This window comes from Perca fluviatilis, chromosome 6 (genome assembly GCF_010015445.1).
Source record: "Perca fluviatilis chromosome 6, GENO_Pfluv_1.0, whole genome shotgun sequence".
Taxonomy (NCBI): Eukaryota; Metazoa; Chordata; class Actinopteri; order Perciformes; family Percidae; genus Perca; species Perca fluviatilis.
In genome coordinates, this window is record NC_053117.1 from 27,123,472 (window position 1) to 27,143,168 (window position 19,697).

Consider the following 19,697-nt stretch of genomic DNA (forward strand, 5'->3'; position numbering starts at 1 on the left):
ACTCTCAACAAAACAATACGTTTTCACTAAGTGTCACTAAGTTGCTTGAAGGAGAAGGGAGAACACTGATTTATCCCCTTTTTTACGACTCCCTTTAAGGACTGGAAGCCTCCCATTGCATTTGCTGTGTTTACGTATCTCCACTTCAAGATCTCTCATCTGTGCTTATTAAACGGCTTCATAGAGTGCAGTACATTTCCAGGAATAACAGGGTGCAGATTGTACAGCCACTTCAACAAACACTGACAGGTCTGACGTCTGTACACAAATGTCAGTCTGTGACCGAAAGGTGCGATGCTACTCGAGGTCAAAACAAACACGCGTTTCCATCCTTGGTGTACACATGTGTGCAAACAGTTGATGTTGAGAGATGGATGATATCAGCACAACACAATTAATGGTGTTAATCAGAAACATGTTTTTAAGATGGAGAATTTGCACGTTTGTGTAATATAGAGATGTGATTTGTGTGACTGCAAGGCAGATGCTTTTGTTAATAGAGGATCAAAACGCCCCACATACTGGCATAAAGAAAACCGTGTGGCGATTTGGTAGAAACAATGATGAAATAAATGGTATCAAAACATACAATAAAGAATTCACACATGCTACTTTACCAAAAAGAAATAAAATAATAAAATTGCTGAAATAAGGTCAATGATGAATCGTAATAATTTATTAGAATTCATTATGCAAAATGAAATAAATGTCTTTATTTATCAGAATACATTAAGCTGGAAAGAAACAGAAACTTAGTATTCTCTACTTGTAATACATAAGTCATAAATATTCTATTGTAGATTTAAAAAGGTGGCTGTTGTTTTGTCGCATTGTGTTTTTGAATGCAGCTTTAGTTAGTTTGTTAATGTGGGGCTGCCGCCAACGAGCCTGCCAATGTCTGGGTTGGACCACAAGAAAATGTCATCGCTAGGTCACTATTTCACCTAACACAGATTTACTCACAGACTCCCGCTGAGGTTCAAGTGACAAAGGGAAATTGTCAAATTCAATTCTTAGAGGCTGAGGCTGGGCATGTGTTTCTTACCTCCAAGTTCTTTCACATTCAAGACAGCATTTGGAAATGGCACCGCTTTGATGCTGAAACCTGAGGGGAGAAAAATGAAAATCCATCATAGTAATGACACAAAGTGCATGTGTGTGTGTGTGTGTGTGTGTGTGTGTGTGTTTTGGGGGCACATGTCAGGAGTGATGAGACTCAACTTTTAGGAATGTTGGCTGGATTGCTTTATAATAGTGAGAAAATGGCTTAAATGAAAACTGACTTTTAAAAGAAAAAAAATAAATTCCACTTTATTATTTTGTTTCCCCCAGGATATTTGGTGTACCTTTTCCAAACCACCAGCTGGTGAACACACAGAGGACTGACAACATATTTGTGTACAAAAATGAAGGACTATAACACTTTGTGTGGTCCGGGTTAGCAAAACAGAAAAACAAGAAAAGCTAAACAGAAAAGTGTTTTGTTCTAAGTTGGAGTTAGAGGATAGAGCTAATGTCTAAAGTGCTACCACGGTTTGTTTCTGTGGTTGCATACAGTGGGAAATTTAAAGAAACCCACTGAAGGAGGAGATTTAATGTTGCTCAAATTACGCTAAATTGTCTTGGTGGGAATTCATTTCCTGGAAACATTCACAAACAGGAGGAGAGATGGGACAGACAACCAATTATGATTTCCTCTGAACATCTAAATGAACTGCTAAATGTGGTTTTAAGCACATTACGACAGTGCAAAATCATGAAGTAAGAAGTGTGTGTGTGTGGGGGGGGGGAACCACAGGGGACTCCTCCCTCATTGTTCATCATGATCTTCTCTCTGTAGATGTTGGCAGATGCAGACAGTGCTGACAGCTAAATCTCATTTCAGAGAAGTGCACTAAAATAATTCTCCGCTATGGTTTAGTAAGTAATCGACATATTTTATCTATTACGGCCTACTCAGGACCAGACGCAGACAGGTGTTCACTCCTTTGAATCAACCCCTGCCACAGAAACATACACACTAATGGTTGTAGGCAGAACATTTGGGAATTACTTTATACTTAGCTTCTACTGGTGAAAGTGCACAATGACTAAACCTAAAATGGGACTTCTGCAACAGCTCAAAGCTGACTGCTGACAAAGCCAGGGGAGGAAAATGGAATGTCCGTGTCCTTGAGGGATTGCATTGCGTATATGGAAAGCAGAGCGTTGACTACCAGGAGAATGATGTACTAACCCTAAAGCCTCCTCTTCTGGACATACTTAATACCAGCCTCCCACTTGACTAGAAGAAAGAAGCGGAGTATTGGCTGGTGAGATACAGCAGAACGTTTCTGGCATGAGTGCTGGGGCTTTGGAAGACATACTGAAGACATGCTTCCCCCTATTGGATAGCTCTAATACCTGGGTAGTATTATCTATCTGTGATTATAATCCAGAGGACAACATGTTCTTGAAACGTGAAAGCACTACAGAAGCTTGGAAAGCTTTCAAGAACACATGTGAGGGAAAGAAGATGGGTATATATGTGGATAGTGCACACATCTATTTAAAGCTCCATTGTGTAATTGTTTGAGTTGATTCTTAGCAAAAAAAAAAACTTTGTTCTTTCACAAATATGTGCTCATTCATGTGTAATTACTTCCACCAACTAATCAAAGTATTCTCGTAAGCTTAGAATCTGCCATTCAGAATACATACGAACGAGTTGCTCGAATGACGGCCGCCATGTTGCGCCTCCATCTTTAAAATACATTAGCCAAAGAGGGACATACCTCTGCCTTTCGCGCTTTTACACTCAGTGGCACCGTGACGAATGCCAGGGAGGGGGAGAAGAACACCTGTTGACGATGGAGGATCACGCCTATTCTTGAGGACATGTAACGGAGTCGCCAAGGAAGTCAAGAATTAAGAATTAAAAACGACAACACGACAGGCAAAGCAACGAGACCAAAGTTAATATTGGAGTGGCTTTTCCAAGATGGAAAGAGCTCATAAGGAGCAAGGATTTTAAAAGGGATGGCGAAGTTGCCTGCTTTCTTCTGATGAAAAAGGATTGTCTACCTTGTAACATAAACATAATCATATGTGTCGTGATTTCCCTGGCAGACAACTCACGTCATGTCCAGCTGTAACACAGACTAGCTACAGCTAGAACAGCTGCGTGTAAACGATGGAGATACTAAGAGCTAATTTCGGTTTCATTGACATGATTGTTCATAATGCTCAGAGAAATACATTAAAAACACAAACCTCCGTTGCTTCTCTCCTACGCTGTAAACATTGCCTAACGCTATTAATCTTACAATATATACAATATACAGAATAACGATAGCACTGATAATTTACTAACATTAGCTTGCATATGTTTGGGAACCTGATAGCTGATGTTAGCAATGACAGTACCAAAATAACGTAAAACTATTATTACACTGGAAGGAACACTCACGGACGAAGTCGTAGTTCTTGGAATAATACGGCCACCGTAGGAGTTAAAACACGCTCGGAATGGGAGGGGCTAGAAAGTAATATTCAGTTGGTTGTCATATACAATTTCACCGCTAGATGGGAGAAATTCTTACACAATGTAGCTTTAAGTACACACATTTTTACTCTCTTTCCTACAGATCCATATGTAACGTGCACGTACCTGTTGTAGGAACGATGCCGTCGCTGCCCTCACTACAGAGGCGTGAGAGCAGGCTGGTCTTTCCAGCACCTGTCAGGCCAATGCACACCACATCATACTCTGGTCTTGGCGGCGGGGGTCCTTTACAGCACAGTGCCCGGAAACACTAAAACAAAAAAAAAGAATAAATTAATTGGAAAACAGACCAAACACACCTTTTGCAAATGATTAGGATTCCGCCTATGGAATAACAACAAGTTCCTAGAATAAACTCTTGCGTCTCTGTGCCGCAGTGCAAGAAGACTAAAGGCTGATTCATGCTTCTGCGTCGAATCGACGGCGTACCCCCGCAGACCCCTCTGCGTCTACGCCGGACCCTACGCCGTAGCCTGATGTGCACCTCTCGAAAAATGTAACTACACGTTGCGGCGATGCACGTCGCTCGGCCGTGGCTTGGTAGCGGTGTATACCACCCCCCCCGACTCATTTCCTGGTTCCCCTTCTCCATAAACAACTTCTCCTGCTAAAGATTTCCCACATTGGTCAGAAAGCACAGGGGATACACTTTGTTTATCTCACTATGACTCTAGAGTCGCTACTCACTCCGAAGCTAATCGCCTTCACTCTCTCTCTCGCTCTATCACCCACTCCCCACACACACACACGCACAAGTATAAACTTCAGGCCACTTACAGTGCCTTGCGAAAGTATTCGGCCCCCTTGAACTTTTCGACCTTTTGCCACATTTCAGGCCTCAAACATAAAGATATAAAACTGTAATTTTTTGTGAACAATCAACAACAAGTGGGACACAATCATGAAGTGGAACGAAATTTATTGGATATTTCAAACCTTTTAAACAAATAAAAAACTGAAATATTGGGCGTGCAAAATTATTCAGCCCCCTTTAAGTTAATACTTTGTAGGCGCCACCTTTTGCTGCGATTACAGCTGTAAGTCGCTTGGGGGTATGTCTCTATCAGTTTTGCACATCGGAGACTGACATTTTTGCCCATTCCTCCTTGCAAAACAGCTCGAGCTCAGTGAGGTTGGATGGAGAGCGTTTTTGCAACAGCAGTTTTCAGTTCTTTCCACAGATTCTCGATTGGATTCAGGTCTGGACTTTGACTTGGCCATTCTAACACCTGGATATGTTTATTTGTGAACCATTCCATTGTAGATTTTGCTTTATGTTTTGGATCATTGTCTTGTTGGAAGACAAATCTCCGTCCCAGTCTCAGGTCTTTTGCAGACTCCATCAGGTTTTCTTCCAGAATGGTCCTGTATTTGGCTCCATCCATCTTCCCATCAATTTTAACCATCTTCCCTGTCCCTGCTGAAGAAAAGCAGGCCCAAACCATGATGCTGCCACCACCATGTTTGACAGTGGGGATGGTGTGTTCAGGGTGATGAGCTGTGTTGCTTTTTACGCCAAACATAACGTTTTGCATTGTTGCCAAAAAGTTTGATTTTGGTTTCATCTGACCACAGCACCTTCTTCCACATGTTTGGTGTGTCTCCCAGGTGGCTTTTGGCAAACTTTAAACGACACTTTTATGGATATCTTTAAGAAATGGCTTTCTTCTTGCCACTCTTCCATAAAGGCCAGATTTGTGCAGTATACGACTGATTGTTGTCCTATGGACAGAGTCTCCCACCTCAGCTGTAGATCTCTGCAGTTCATCCAGAGTGATCATGGGCCTCTTGGCTGCATCTCTGATCAGTCTTCTCATTGTATGAGCTGAAAGTTTAGAGGGACGGCCGGGTCTTCTAGATTTGTAGTGGTCTGATACTCCTTCCATTTCAATATTATCGCTGGCACAGTGCTCCTTGGGATGTTTAAAGCTTGGGAAATCTTTTTGTATCCAAATCCGGCTTTAAACTTCTCCACAACAGTATCTCGGACCAGCCTGGTGTGTTCCTTGTTCTTCATGATGCTCTCTGCGCTTTACACGGACCTCTGAGACTATCACAGAGCAGGTGCATTTATACGGAGACTTGATTACACACAGCTGGATTCTATTTATCATCATTAGTCATTTAGGTCAACATTGGATCATTCAGAGATCCTCACTGAACTTCTGGAGAGAGTTTGCTGCACTGAAAGTAAAGGGGCTGAATAATTTTGCACGCCACTTTTTCAGTTTTTTATTTGTTAAAAAAGTTTGAAATAGCCAATGAATTTCGTTCCACTTCATAATTGGGACCCACTTGTTGTTGATTCTTCACAAAAAATTACAGTTTTATATCTTTATGTTTGAGGCCTGAAATGTGGCAAAAGGTCGAAACGTTCAAGGGGGCCGAATACTTTCGCAAGGCACTGTACGTAGGCTACGGCGAAAGCTCTGCGTGGAGCCTCCGCAGAACCATAAAACAGCCTTAATGTGCTCGACGTCTTCATATTGTGTCAAAAAAACGATTCTGGTATATGAAACACTTCCAGATTGTCAGTTCATGTAAGAGGAGCAAAATGTTTAACCATGTTCCACCATAAAAAAGGGAATTAGCCATGAAAAGAATAAAACCACACAATGTTTTACTTATTTAATCTTGTCATGAAGAGTAAAAGGTCTACATGGGGGGAAAAAAGTTAAAATGGAATAGGAGTGTTAGATGCATGCACTGGTGCAACATGTTTTTGTCTGCAGTGTCTGCGTGTATGTGGACCCCATCTGACGCGGCCCTTGCGGCGGCCAGAGGCAGACCTGTCACTCCATGAATCACGACTGAGGGCCTGCTGTGAGACATTAAGGGGCAAATGCACTGTGAACCGTGAATGAGATCTTTAAACTTGTGTGGAGAAGTCAGTATCCAAAACTAAAAAGAGATCTCTTTTATTAGCAAGACTGGAACTAGTCTGGACAAGGCGGGGCGCACACACCACACATACACACGCACGCACACACTTCAGGTGGAAGAGCATCAACACAGGGGCCGACCCAGTTCAACACACTGCTACTCCATTCAATCAAAGACTCTGACAGAAAGGAAAACACGCACAAGTGTAGACAAACTGCTGCGCATCTGTGCGCACATTCTCCAGGTGTGCTCGGGCTTGCCATTCAAACTTGTACCTCAGTGGGAAGCAGCCGATATAAACAAATGAGAGGATAAACAAATATTCTGTATCATTGTTCAAGTATCGTTGGCAAATGTTCAAGATTTTTTGTTTCGTACAAACTTGTAGGTTTAGTACAAGACTTCCTCTTGGAAATTTGATTTTAACCGCAGCTCACTTCTTGCCACTTCTTCCGCATACCCCGAGACATCAGTGAACACCAGGGTCAGTTTTCAGAGCCTTGCCAAAACAGTGCTGCTGTTTGATGGAGATGTGGGGAATCTGCTTCAACAGAACCAGACGTCGGCTGAGCAACCTGACCCCCAGACCCCCAATCCTAGGTGAACCCACCAGTCTGCTCAAACAGGAAACATTCTCCTCTTCCAGAAAAGCCGCAAGATCAGAAACACACGCGCGTCAGATGGGGGAACACATGTAAAAACTTGGTCTGATGAGGTCATTCCATTCTCTTTCTTGCTCTCTTCTCCCCTTGCTGCCTATACCCCCCACCTACTATTCCTGAAGCTACATGTAAAGATTGCTGCTGAGGGTGAAATCTGCCCTTCAGCTGCCAATCTCCCCCCTGCCCCCCGAACTGACAGTTGATCTTGCTCCAGAGGAAGCAAAGGGTTGAGATGGAGAGATGAAATAACTGGAGTAGCTATGAAGTTGCTATGAGTTAGAGGATTGTTATTTATTCAACCCCTTTAAATAAAATAAAATTATCACTAGACCAAGTGTTCATCAATCAATTAATCAAACTTTATTTATAGAGCACTTTTTCATGACAAAGAAGACCACAAAAGGAGGTTACTGCCTCATTGGCTATGTGGGAGCAGACATACAGGACAACTCCCACCACCTCTCCCTCCAATACAGTTACGATTTCACAACAGCTACCAAAGGAGCATCCAGGGTCTGACCCTGGGGTCCCTATGTACACAGTGGCCCTTGAGAGAGAGAGAGAGAGAGAGAGAGAGAGAGAGAGAGAGAGAGAGAGAGAGAGAGAGAGAGAGAGAGAGAGAGAGAGAGAGAGAGATGGGAGCTCTTTCCCACCTCTGGCCCTCCTTGACAGCACAAGATTGGCGAGGAGAGCTTGGTCAAAAGGCTCACAGGAGAGAAATAAATATGTCTAAAGGCTTTTGCTTACCTCAACACATGTCCCTCCCCTGTCAACCGCACACTGAATGATCTGAGAGTCAGTGTGCTGTGTCACTGAGACTGGGAGCTCAAATAAGACCGTCCTATGATGACTACCTCCATAAATCACTAAAGGCATCCAGACAAACAGCTGAGATTAAAAATGGAAATTAAATTCAACATTCACATTTAACACTTCCCTAAATGTTGTTTTGAGCGATTTACAGTACATTCAGACAGGCTGGAAGTGACTTGAGTTATAAACATATTCTCAAACGTACTATCGCATAGAAAAGCATGTATGTGCCTATTAAGGCTTATCAGCTTTTCTTCCTTGTTTATTTAGGCTACTTTTTAACTGAGGCAACCTGAGCATTAAAAAGAGGGCAATCTTTAAGAAAAACTAATAAAACCGTACAGCTCCTTGCCAAAACACTCTCCATAAAAAGTCTTCCATTCCTAGACTTTAGTGATTGGCTGCCTCTTATAGGATTGGACATGTTTTAATTGTGCTTCCCTGAAAGACCTGCCGAGACATTACCTCACTGTTGTTGTGAAAGCTGATTAGCTAGGCTTTATGTAAATGAGAAACACTGCTGAATGCTGAATAAATGTATATATATGTGTTTGTGTGTGTGTGTGTATATATATATATATATATATATATATATATATATATATATATATATATATATATATATATATATATATATATATATATATATATATATATATATATCTCAATCATTGAAGACAGCCAGGCTGCATTTTTTTCAGATGAATGTCTCTTTAAGGATGCATGACAGAAAGAAGGAAAAAACAGCCCCCCAGGACTCCAGTTTGAAAAAGACGTCAAGACATTTAATGGGTGACATAACTGGGCCTCCTGGCACCAGACCAGTGCTCAAGCACACAAGAACAGAAGCTGAAGGCACTACTGCTGGTCTACCAATACTTGCGTAAGGATAGGTCAGGGTAGCTCCATAACTACAGATGCTGAACTTAAAGAGCATTTGGCCTCATATAAATGATGGTGAAGCTCATATTCAGAGTTAAAAAGGACATCAGTAGTAAGAAAGGAAAATAATTACCGTTGCTCCTTTTTCGTTCAATCTTTTCCTTCAAACAATGCTCAAAGTCACACCACATGCAGCCTACCAACACCACCATGGAGCCTGCTGACCTCAAGTGACCGTCTGTTAATTTGCATACTGTTAACACATGACCTATTAATTAATATTTAGACAGTCAAGGGACAGGGTTCAACCACTACAAACTGAGGGGTTCAGCTGGAGTTGAAAATTTGTTTGTTTTGTCAATGAGTCAGAACCCATTGCGTTGCAAATTCACCTGACGTAGTTGGACAGAACAGGAGCCAGGCTCTTTTTAGAAAACCACTTTGTATTTTAAGAGGTAATAAAAGTGGGTTAGAGGGAAGCCTCTACCACCGCAGCAGACTAGTTTGTGTTTCACTCTCGTACTCTCTGGCTACTGTCGAGACACCACAGGATAGGAAAATGGGCAGTGGCATGACAGCATGTTCCAAATTGAGGTAGCCCAACAAGCTTCCAGTTTCTATGGTGTGGTTTCTCCCTGCTTCAGTTGTGAAATAGCTACTAAACACTGGGGTCGTCAAAGGATACATACAGCATATGTATCAGAGTATTTTGATTTTAACTGCCTAATGTGCAAGAATAATATGCTACATGTAGGTGCATTTGGATCTTCTGCTTAGGAACATAAAAAAATACTATGGAACAAGAACTGTTTTACGCCGTTTAACACACTCTAAACATGTGCAACAAAAAAAAATACCCCTTCTCCCCAACCCCCCACACCCCACACACAAAAAAAAAAAAAAACCCCCCCCAAAAAAAAAACAACCAACCCCCCCCCCCCCCCCCCCCCTTTTTTTAATTTTCATCAGATGCGACTTTACTGGTTGCAAAAACAAGTCTGTTTCTATAGACGAGTACAGACGAGTACGGAGACGGAGTACGGTCAAAATGACGATAAAGCAGGGGATGCTTTAGGGCATGGCTACACGCCGACCTATCAATCAGAACAGAGGCTTAGCTTACTGCGTATCCATGGCATTGTGTACATTAAAATAGCCATGAACGCATTTTTGGGTGTCCCATGTTCCATGTTTTCGACTTAAATGTTGACCCTCTCACTGTGTGTTTTCACCTTCAAGTTAACTGGAAAATGTAATCGCCTAAATGTCTTGTTCAGCGTTAACAATGACATTTTTACATAAATACAGCGAACTCCACCGACACTTTAGCAGGTTATCACACAAAAATGACCAAATATTAGAAACCCCAATGTCAATGAAGTTGGGACGTTGTGTAAAACATAAATAACAATAGAATACAATGATTTGCAAATCCTTTTCAACATATATTCAATTGAATACACTACAAAGACAACATATTTAATGTTCAAACTGATAAACTTTATTGGGTTTTTTTGTGCAAATATTCACTAATTTTGAATTTGATGCCTGCAACACATTCCAAAAAAGATGGGTTAGGTGCATGTTTACCACTGTGTTACATCACCTATTCTTTTAACAACACTCAATAAGCATTTGGGAACTGAGGACATCATTGCTGAAGCTTTGTAGGTGGAATTATTCCAATTATTCCAATTCTTGCGTGTTGTGTTAACTGACAATGATTTTCCGAAGTGTTCCTGAGCCCACGTGGTAATATCTTTTACATAATAATGTCAGTTTTTAATGCATTGTGGCCTGAGGGATCGAAGGTCACAGGCATTCAATGCTGGTTTTCGGCTTTGCCGCTTACGTGCAGAGATTTCTCCAGATTCTCTGGATCTTTTGATGATATTATGGACTGTGGATGATGAAATCTCTGAACTCCTTTCAATTGTACATTGAGAAACGTTGTTTTTAAACTGCTGGACTATTTGCTCACGCAGTTGTTCACAAAGTGGTGAACCTCGCCCCATCCTTTTGGGGATGCTCCTTTTACACCCAATCATGACCAATTAACCTGTGGAATGTTCCAAACAGGTGTTTTTTTAGCATTCCTCAACTTCCCAAGTGTTTTGCTGCCCCTATCCTAGCTTTTTTGGAATGTGTTGGAAGCATCAAATTCAAAATGATTGAATATTTGCACACAAAAAAACCAATAAAGTTTATCACGTTACGTCCCAACTTCATATTGGGGTTTGTAACAATTAGTGTGTGTGTGTGTGTGTGTGTGTGTGTGGTGTGTGTGATGTGTGTATTTCATAGTGCTCTGGTTTGTAGGGAGTAAAGCCTTGATTATAATCTGTAACAAACATGTATACGGACAGCTGCGGACCCCATGGGTGGATAGTAGGTCTGTTTATACTATCCACTTGGTGGACGCGTTCCACAAATACGCAGTAGATAGCTACACTACCACTTGTAGCAGAATTGGCGGTACTCAGACATCCGCAAAGAGCTTACACATATACCCTCCGATGACGACATTTACGTCACATGGACTCCGGCGATTATAATTTTGGCTAAATGCCAGATGACTGAGTCACCTGAATTAGGCCTACATCTGGCCCACATTTTGCAAAAAAAAAAGGGGGGTGCTGATCTGGAAACTATGGGTAAAGGAAATCTTTTGCCAAAAATGTTGATGTATACAGCCTACCCACAGCCAGCCTAATTTTTAAGTACACTTTGTTAAGCATAAGCCTCAGAGACACAAACCATGTGCACAAGCCTGCAGCTTGGCACACTTCCTCTTGGAAAGGTATGCTACACATCAACTAATATGCTTGAACTGTTTGCACTCGGCCCAGTGATGGTGCTAATGACTGTAATAATGCCTATTAAAAACTGCGGTATCACATTTACCTCCAGGCATTTCCGATAGCTGGGCACACCAAAAAGCACACCATGACTTCCTTCTTGGCTGCCAATTCATACAAGCGGGGCATCTTGACTTCCCAACAACAGTGCTACCACAGGAAAGAGGAGAGGAGGAGGAGAAAAGGGAAAGGACATCCGAGACACTTGTCTCTGGGAGTCATAGCCACCGTAGACAGGCAGACACGGGACACGGACGGGTAAGCACGCCGTTTTTATTTTTCCAGACCAAGTGTCGGGACAACACTTGTGTGCAGGACTCACTCCTGACCTTTGAAAATGACAGTCCTTTATATGGGCGTCCCGACGGAGGAGCGGCGCTAACAGATATGTGTGTAATACACACCGGCCACAGTCATAACACAGGCCTGCAAACCATGGGTAAGCAGAGGGTGGGAGCCGAGAAGGGCATGCAGGAAGGCAGTATGTCAGGGATGGAAGGAAGGGTAGAGGGGAGCAGGGCAAGTGGAGGGGGTGTGCGGGCAAAGGGGGGGGATGGAGGAGGCACATTCATTCATCCTCATTCATCTTCTCCCCCCTTCAGTTGTTGTTATTTGCCGCTTTGAAGCTGGATGGGGGGTGCACGGTGGGACACAGTGTGTTCAGTACAGTGAGGGAAGGGGGGGGTGCGGGGCACACTGCATGCCATTCTCGTTAAGGGGTGAGAGAGACATGCTAGACACACAAGGCTGCTCACTGGACTCTTCCCATGCTTAGTTGTTAACGCGCCAACCACAGACGGCTTCAGGCCTGGGTCCCTGGCACACCTCGCCAAACCACCCACCAGCATTTATACTGCTTTATAACAACATATATTTCAAGTCCTCCTAATGTTTTGATTAGATCTCCTCCACCATCGCTGCCAACTCTCGCCTCTTGTGGCAGCACATTTTCCTCCCTGAGGGTGCAGGCGAGATGATACCGGTGGCATGATGCTTGTCACTACAGGCATGTTTGACTGGTTTCTTAAAACCTTAATTGCAAGATAAAGCAAACAAAATGCGGATTTGGCAGTGAACACCGTGACACACTTTCAACTGTGGCAGTGGGTGATGAAATACAAGATTTACTGCACTTCAAAAATGATGGCCAACTAAGGACACTAAACAGGTGCCATTCATTACCCCCGCATCAGAAACACACACACACACACACACACACACACACACACACACACACACACACACACACACACACACACACACACACACACACACACACACACACACACACACACACACACACACACACACACACACACACACAGAAAGAGTATATTGGAAGATTTGGGGGATACGCGTCACTCCCATTCCATGCCTCGAAAATGCACATCCAGCTGTGTGGAATGTTTTTGATGCAGTGAATGTTGAATGTCTACTGTTGACTTCAACATCTTAAAACACTAGATCACACAGACCTATTGGACTGAAACGACAGACATACAGCAATAATAAGATGACTCTGTCTGCACCAGCTTAACATCCCGTCTGGTGAAGTAGACCGTGTCTTACTTAAGTCGACAAAACAACCCACAACCCATTATGCCTGCGTGTCTGTGTGTGTATGGCGAGGCCTTATTTTGAAGCTGATTGGCTTGTCACTGTTTTGCAGGCACATCATCCCCTTATTCTGATGCAACATCCTCTCTCCCTCTCTCCGATCACCCCCACTACCCAATTCATTCATCCCACTTCTGCATGTCTGGCCTTCGTTTCAGAGCTCAAACACTTTTGCCCTGACGCTAAGGTGTCTGGACAAGGAGACAACCTGGAACACACACACACACACACACACACACACACACACACACACACACACACACACACACACACACACACACACACACACACACATAGAGTGAAGTTAGAGCGCCCCCCAGCTTTCTGCTGGAACACACTGCATCTAACACACTGCAAAGGGAGAAGTAATGCATTGCGATAACTTAATTACTGAAACTGAATTTGCATCTCCTGATCTTCTAGACAAACAAACAATCCAAAGATGTTGAACAACAGAAACATGCAAAATGTGCAAAAATGCAATAATAAAATGCAATAAGCCAAATAAGAGTAACATATTGCATTTCTGTTATATCACTGCTATGTCTTTCTTGAGTGATAATTATCATATGAAACGTAGGACAGAGGAAGGAGGACATCTAGACTGCCTGAAACACCGGAACATTTCCACAAGAATCAGCTTCGTCACAGTGAACATAGTGTTCCAAAAACTGGAAAACAGCTGTATACCGCCTGTTATTTCAGAACAGAGGTGCAAGGTGGAGTTAGATCTGACGGACTGAGGTGATGTGACCAACCGTCTGGAGCGTAAAGTCTACTTTTTGAGAGACAACCAAGACTAGATTAGATTATGTGGCAAGATTTTTGAGCAACAGACTGAAGCGACCCACCCTGCTTCCACTGCTCCCCTTCTCTTCCCCTTTTTTAGTAAGCAGCTCCAGCGTTGGCCTTCCCCTATCTGGCCTGACATGGTAGCCTGTGACCCTGCATGGTTGAGGAGGAGGCCAGATCAAAGGCAAAGGAGCAGCCTTGGAAAAACATTTGGGCTGAGAATGGACGGGATATCTGTCAGGAAGCCTTTCCCACTGGGCTCACTAGTGCTAGGGCCAAGAGATCGGGTTACCACCCAAAAAACACTGACATGAAAGAGGGAGCGACGCTAATCCGCATACATGGGGCTCTCTGTCTGTCCTCCACTCACACTCCACTACCACCAATAATGTATCCCTTCTTCCCCTCTGCTCCTCACCCTCTAAACTCTCGACACCTCAGTATCTCTGTCACCCGCCCCCCCAAGCTTCTATGCACCACCACCACCACCTCACCCTCATTCCCAACCCTTCACCCCAAAAACACTCAAGCTTCATCACAGAGGATTAACAGGAAACCCTGACACAACCCATTGTTAGGGAGGCAGAGGGGGCTTGGGTGGTTTTGCCACCCCGGGTGGGTCTTTTTTTTTTTCCCCACTAGGGTTGTGAGATTTTTAGAAGAGACTGGGGCACTTCATGGCCTCGGCCTTCTTACAAACCTCCCTGAATTACACGCACAACAACTTGCACAACTTCTAACAATTGCATAGACAAAGCCTGGTGGCGGGCATAAGTTGTTCAGTAGCAACGAGCAGGGGCTAAAAATGAAGGATGGAGAGAAAAAGAGGATGGAGCAGGGGAGGGTGCATTTGTAGAAGTGAGTGTGATCAAGGAAGTGCTCAGGATGAGCATGGTGTATATGTGTATGTGTGCATTTGTTAGGCAGGGGGTGGGGATGCAGTGTCAGTGCTGTAAATCTTGATGTCACTGACAGGAAGACTGTTGTGAACCATTACCATAAATCTGACAAACGCTAATTTGATGGGAGGCTGTATCTGTCTGGTCAGGGACCAGTCTAGACGGTCCTATTGAGGGGTCCTACAGTGTGGCCCTGTGTGTTTCCAGCACCATCTGGATGTGGCAGTAAGTGCCCGCTGCTATGGTTCACATGTGCACACACATACAGACACACAAACAAAGTATACAAAGTGCACCCTTCCTAAAGCCATTGAAAAGGCTTTATCCATCATATGCCTGAACAATAACATGAATTTTTCAAATGCATTGACAGTATAGTCCTGTATCACTACAGGCAAATCTTAGAACAACAGATTACCCATAATATCTGTAGGAGTTATGGTCAACACTACTGTACTATTAGAGTTGATAATAATTAAATACAATATACGGTAGATTATATTAGAATAACACAACAGAGTGTACAGTAGCATAAAGTAGTGAAACAAAACATTTTCTGAAATCATTAGACCAAAGATTATGCTAGATGGTAAAAAGTACATAATGGCCTACTAAGTCCATTAAACATTTTCATTGGTTTTACAATTCGCAGTGCAACCCTAATTTAGCAAGCTTGATCGATATTTTGTTTATTACTCTGCTATGCATGTTACCGGGACCTGAGAGTTACGACCACAAAAATAGTGTAAATGCAGAAAATACTAAAACCTATTGTTTTAACAGTTGAATGAAGGCTTATATGGCCACAATGTAAGGTTTTAAGGTTTAATGAGCTTTACTTTATTGTAGGGCATATCTGCTCATTTTGTACAAAAGCTGCCATTTGTCAGGTCAAAGCAAACCTACACCACCTTCACCCTCCATACATACATACATACATACCCCTAACAGAAGCGCAGCACCGAAATCTGCCCTTTTTGAATATTTTACATCATTTAGCATCCTTAACGCTCTCTGAAACTTGTACTAAAAATGAAGTTTGCTCAAATAAAAAATGCTGTTGCACAGATTTGAGTGGGTCATACCTGAGCTAGTTTTAAAAACCGTTAATACACCTCATATTTAGTTGAACTAAAATAGATTTTCTTTTGAGTTACTGCCCTTTTATTGAAAGACCCCCTCAACAAGCCAGAATAGAGTTCACATAAGGAGAATCTAGTACAGATACAAGGGCTCTGAAGGGTTCAGCCAGCACAGTACAAGCTCAATGTTTGTCCCATTCAGTGGGGCCAGGAGTGGGCCATAGTGCAGACTATGGTTGACAATGTTTCCCCATAGCTTAATGCTTACACTTTGATTCTTACAAATGTACGAATGTCCCCTTATCAACAAAGTTCATAACCTCCGTGTCCTCACACACACACCATTAAAATTGAAATTGTATCAGCCTGAAAAGAAGAAAAGCAAAATAAGGAAGAATACATGGATGTGGATGTGTTTTTGAAGTTCTAAATCAGTCACACTGAAGGAGCGCACTCATATGATGGGTAAAAGATGAAATGGATTTGATGGGCAAGATATTGGTAGGAGAAATATAATCCAAGAAGCAGGTCCACTAGACATGCTGAGGGGACTAAGGGGACTAAGAGGCCACCGCACCCCCAACACATTTATCTGTCTGGACCCTACCTTGGAGCTCCTGTGTGTTTCACGACATTTACTGGAAAAGTACATTAGGTAGAGAATGATGGGGACGGCATTAAGGGGCCCACCCACAGGACTATTTTCATGTTACCCTCTTTTTGTAGAAAAAAGCAAGAAGCTGAGGTGGTGGCAAGGCAGCTGCATTCACAGACAGAAGACACCTTTGCTCCATGGGATATCCAGAGGGTAGTTAAGGGGGCCACAGAATTGAGGGGGTACAACTGGGTGCCATTATGGTATATAAATCTTGTAATCGGGAAGGGTGATTAGTTTGGCAACATTAGCATACGGCGGCGGCAAAACATTGGTTTCCTGGGCACAGTGTAGGGCAAAAAGATGTTTTTCTGCACCCATGTAGAGGATCAAAGCTTGAGGGGCCCCCTTTTGAAGGCCCTGAAACCAGTGTGCAAGAACCAAGGGGGGTGGGGGGCGCCCCATCTCATAGACATAAAAAGGGTGGGTGGGTGGATGGGGAGGGTACTTGTCCCACTTACATCAGTTATGCCACATTTTCATACAGCATCTATCTATCGACGACTAACTCAATTTTTGATAAAAACAAATTTAAGGGCCCCATTCTCCCTGAAACAAGTGTGGGAAAGTTTCAAGCATTGTCATTAAACGTGAAAGACCCCTCCTCATCAACCATTTCTAGGCCCCTTTGAGACAAAAAAAAAAACCTGATGGGGACCAATCAAACAATAAATCAGTTTGTATACATCGTGTGGTAGCAAAGAATTTAGGTTGATGAGTGGGGGAGGGGCAAACTGGAAAAAGCCTTTTCAATGCAAATAGATTCTCACACGATATGGAAAATCTTTGATTCTGTAATAGAGATAACTATTCCTCACATCACAGCCTACAAAAAAGGCCAGGCCACAATGATCATTCATAACATCCCCAATGACCTTGTTGAACATGTCAAAGTGTGCAGAGAGGGAGGAGAAGTGAAAAGCTTTTTTTGGGGGGGGAAATCTATGACAAACTATAGACATGTAAATAGAATCCCTCTGTTCCACAAACCCTGAACAGGGCTGGTAGATAGGCCTCTGGAGGCTTTTAAGACCAACAAAATGGAAAAGCCATTAATAGGAACCACAAACAGTGGGACATTTTCAGGAAAGGAAGCGTCATGACCCTTGAGTATTGTTAGACATTAAGGACGCATCAAGTGGTTTCAGCAGCATAAGAAGAAGATAAAGACAGCTGGATTCTGGATAAGTGCGGGGAGATTTGACAACTTCTTGATGGCAGATGCCTTTTGTCTCCTTATTGCAACCCAAAATAACATGGTGCCTTAACATCTTTCCTCTGCTGCTACAGTATGTCCTCCCAGGTCAGGAAGAGCTTTTCAGTGTCTCGTATCCAGATGGACCGTTCAGTGTCCAGTTGAGGCAGATTCCTTCAAATTCATGAGATATAGTGTAAATGTAGGTCAGATGTTACTATTTTTTCAACAGAAATACTAAGCAGTGAAACCTATTTGCGAGGCTGTATAAAGGGATCACAGCCATATGCTAAGTGGCCTGTCAGTGTTGTTAACGTGTGTTTTCCACAACAGAGGCACAGGCCACAGCCCTCTCACACCACACACACACACACACACACCTCTAGTTTACACACTGTTGGCTTTCACTTGATTTCTGGCATTTTAATGACCAAAAAGTGGCTGGTACCACCCTTCTGTAATAATAGACTTATACACGCAACCCAAAGACAACATGTTCCCTACAAACAACATTATAATACATACCAGTAAATTCAAGTGTAATCACAGCGGCCCTGTTTTTTTTTTTTTTTTTTTTTTTTTAGTTACATACAATGTGCTATAGACTTACATTTATAACATAGTGGAGGGTCAAAAATGCTTTTTACTATTTACAATATGGAATATGACATTGGTATTGTTTTTACATGTTTTGTTTAAAACATAATAGATGAAATACTTCTTGAAAAAGAAACAAGACCTACACAAAGAAAACAAGACGACAATTAAGAAAGTAGGACCTTCCCACTTACTGTACGAGTAAAGAAAATTTCAAAAAACATTACAGACTGATAGAAATCACTACTGCTTACAATCTTTTGTGTAACCATGTCCACAAAACACTGTGTGCAATCAATGTTCTTTGGAAAAGAGTACTCGTCTAAAATTGCACTGATACTGTTACGCAACTTAAAATTTGCTCGCTTATTAAAGAAAATTGGTGATTGAGCAAATTCTGTAGAATAAAAAAATAAATGAGGGATGAGACACCAAAGCCAAACATCTGGTGGTATTTTAGGTCTGGGAAATCGCAGGTCGTTCTGTGCCATAACCTCTTCCATGGCACATGAAACTTTGAGGCTATGGGGCATTTCGGCGTGTTTGTCGGAAGTTAACCAGACACATTGTTTTAACCTTTGCCGGAGGAGCCTCTGTCTCATTCCCAGGGGCTGGCTGTGTAAAAGGGTCAATGACTTCAATAGGCCTTCATTAAGCACAGTTAGTGTCAACAGTTAATTATGCAAATTAGGAGACCCCTCATGTGGTTTGTGGGTCCCTGGCCTCCCCCTTTCATTGCAGCCTCACACACACAAAAAGTACCACCCTGCAGACACACACACACACACACACACACACACACACACACACACACTCCATATAGCGCATACATTCACTTTACAGACACTGTATGCCTTTCATGCACTACTCCTCCTCACTCATTTCTTGTCAGGAATCAGAAATGGCGTTATGGTGCTGATACATAAATGGAGGCCAATGAGGCCCCTGAGGTCTCCAGTGGCTTTTCTTGCCATCAAAGAACCTCCGGGAAAGGTTCTTGCTGGGTGAAGCTGAAAGCCCACCAAGTTCTCCTCATCAAGACTGGGGGGGGGGGCATCATTGCCCCCTCAAAAACAAAATAAAGAAAAAAAACCTGCATCAAAACAGTCAATTAGGAAAAAATGCATGACAGCCAAATTCGAGCATTGTTTCTGTGATGGTAATGACAGGCCTTTCGGCCCTCTGCCTCTTCCACACATCTGATGTCTGCGGCCCCCT

General features: G+C 42.8%; 1 protein-coding gene across 7 annotated transcripts in view; it reads right to left on the reverse strand.

The window, feature by feature from the left end:
* The window catches only part of arl15a (ADP-ribosylation factor-like 15a), a 140,624-nt gene that overhangs the window by 89,622 nt on the left and 31,305 nt on the right, over positions 1-19,697 (reverse strand). For all 7 annotated transcript variants that reach the window (XR_005639600.1, XR_005639601.1, XR_005639602.1 and 4 more), the window contains exons 2-3: positions 3,650-3,794; positions 1,046-1,105 (exon numbers count right to left, since the gene is read on the reverse strand). Coding sequence is in view for 3 of the 7 variants with exons in the window: in XM_039804608.1 (XP_039660542.1) it covers positions 1,046-1,105; positions 3,650-3,794 (205 nt within the window). In the remaining 4 variants the exon portion in view is untranslated. The remainder of the gene's footprint in view (positions 1-1,045; positions 1,106-3,649; positions 3,795-19,697) is intronic.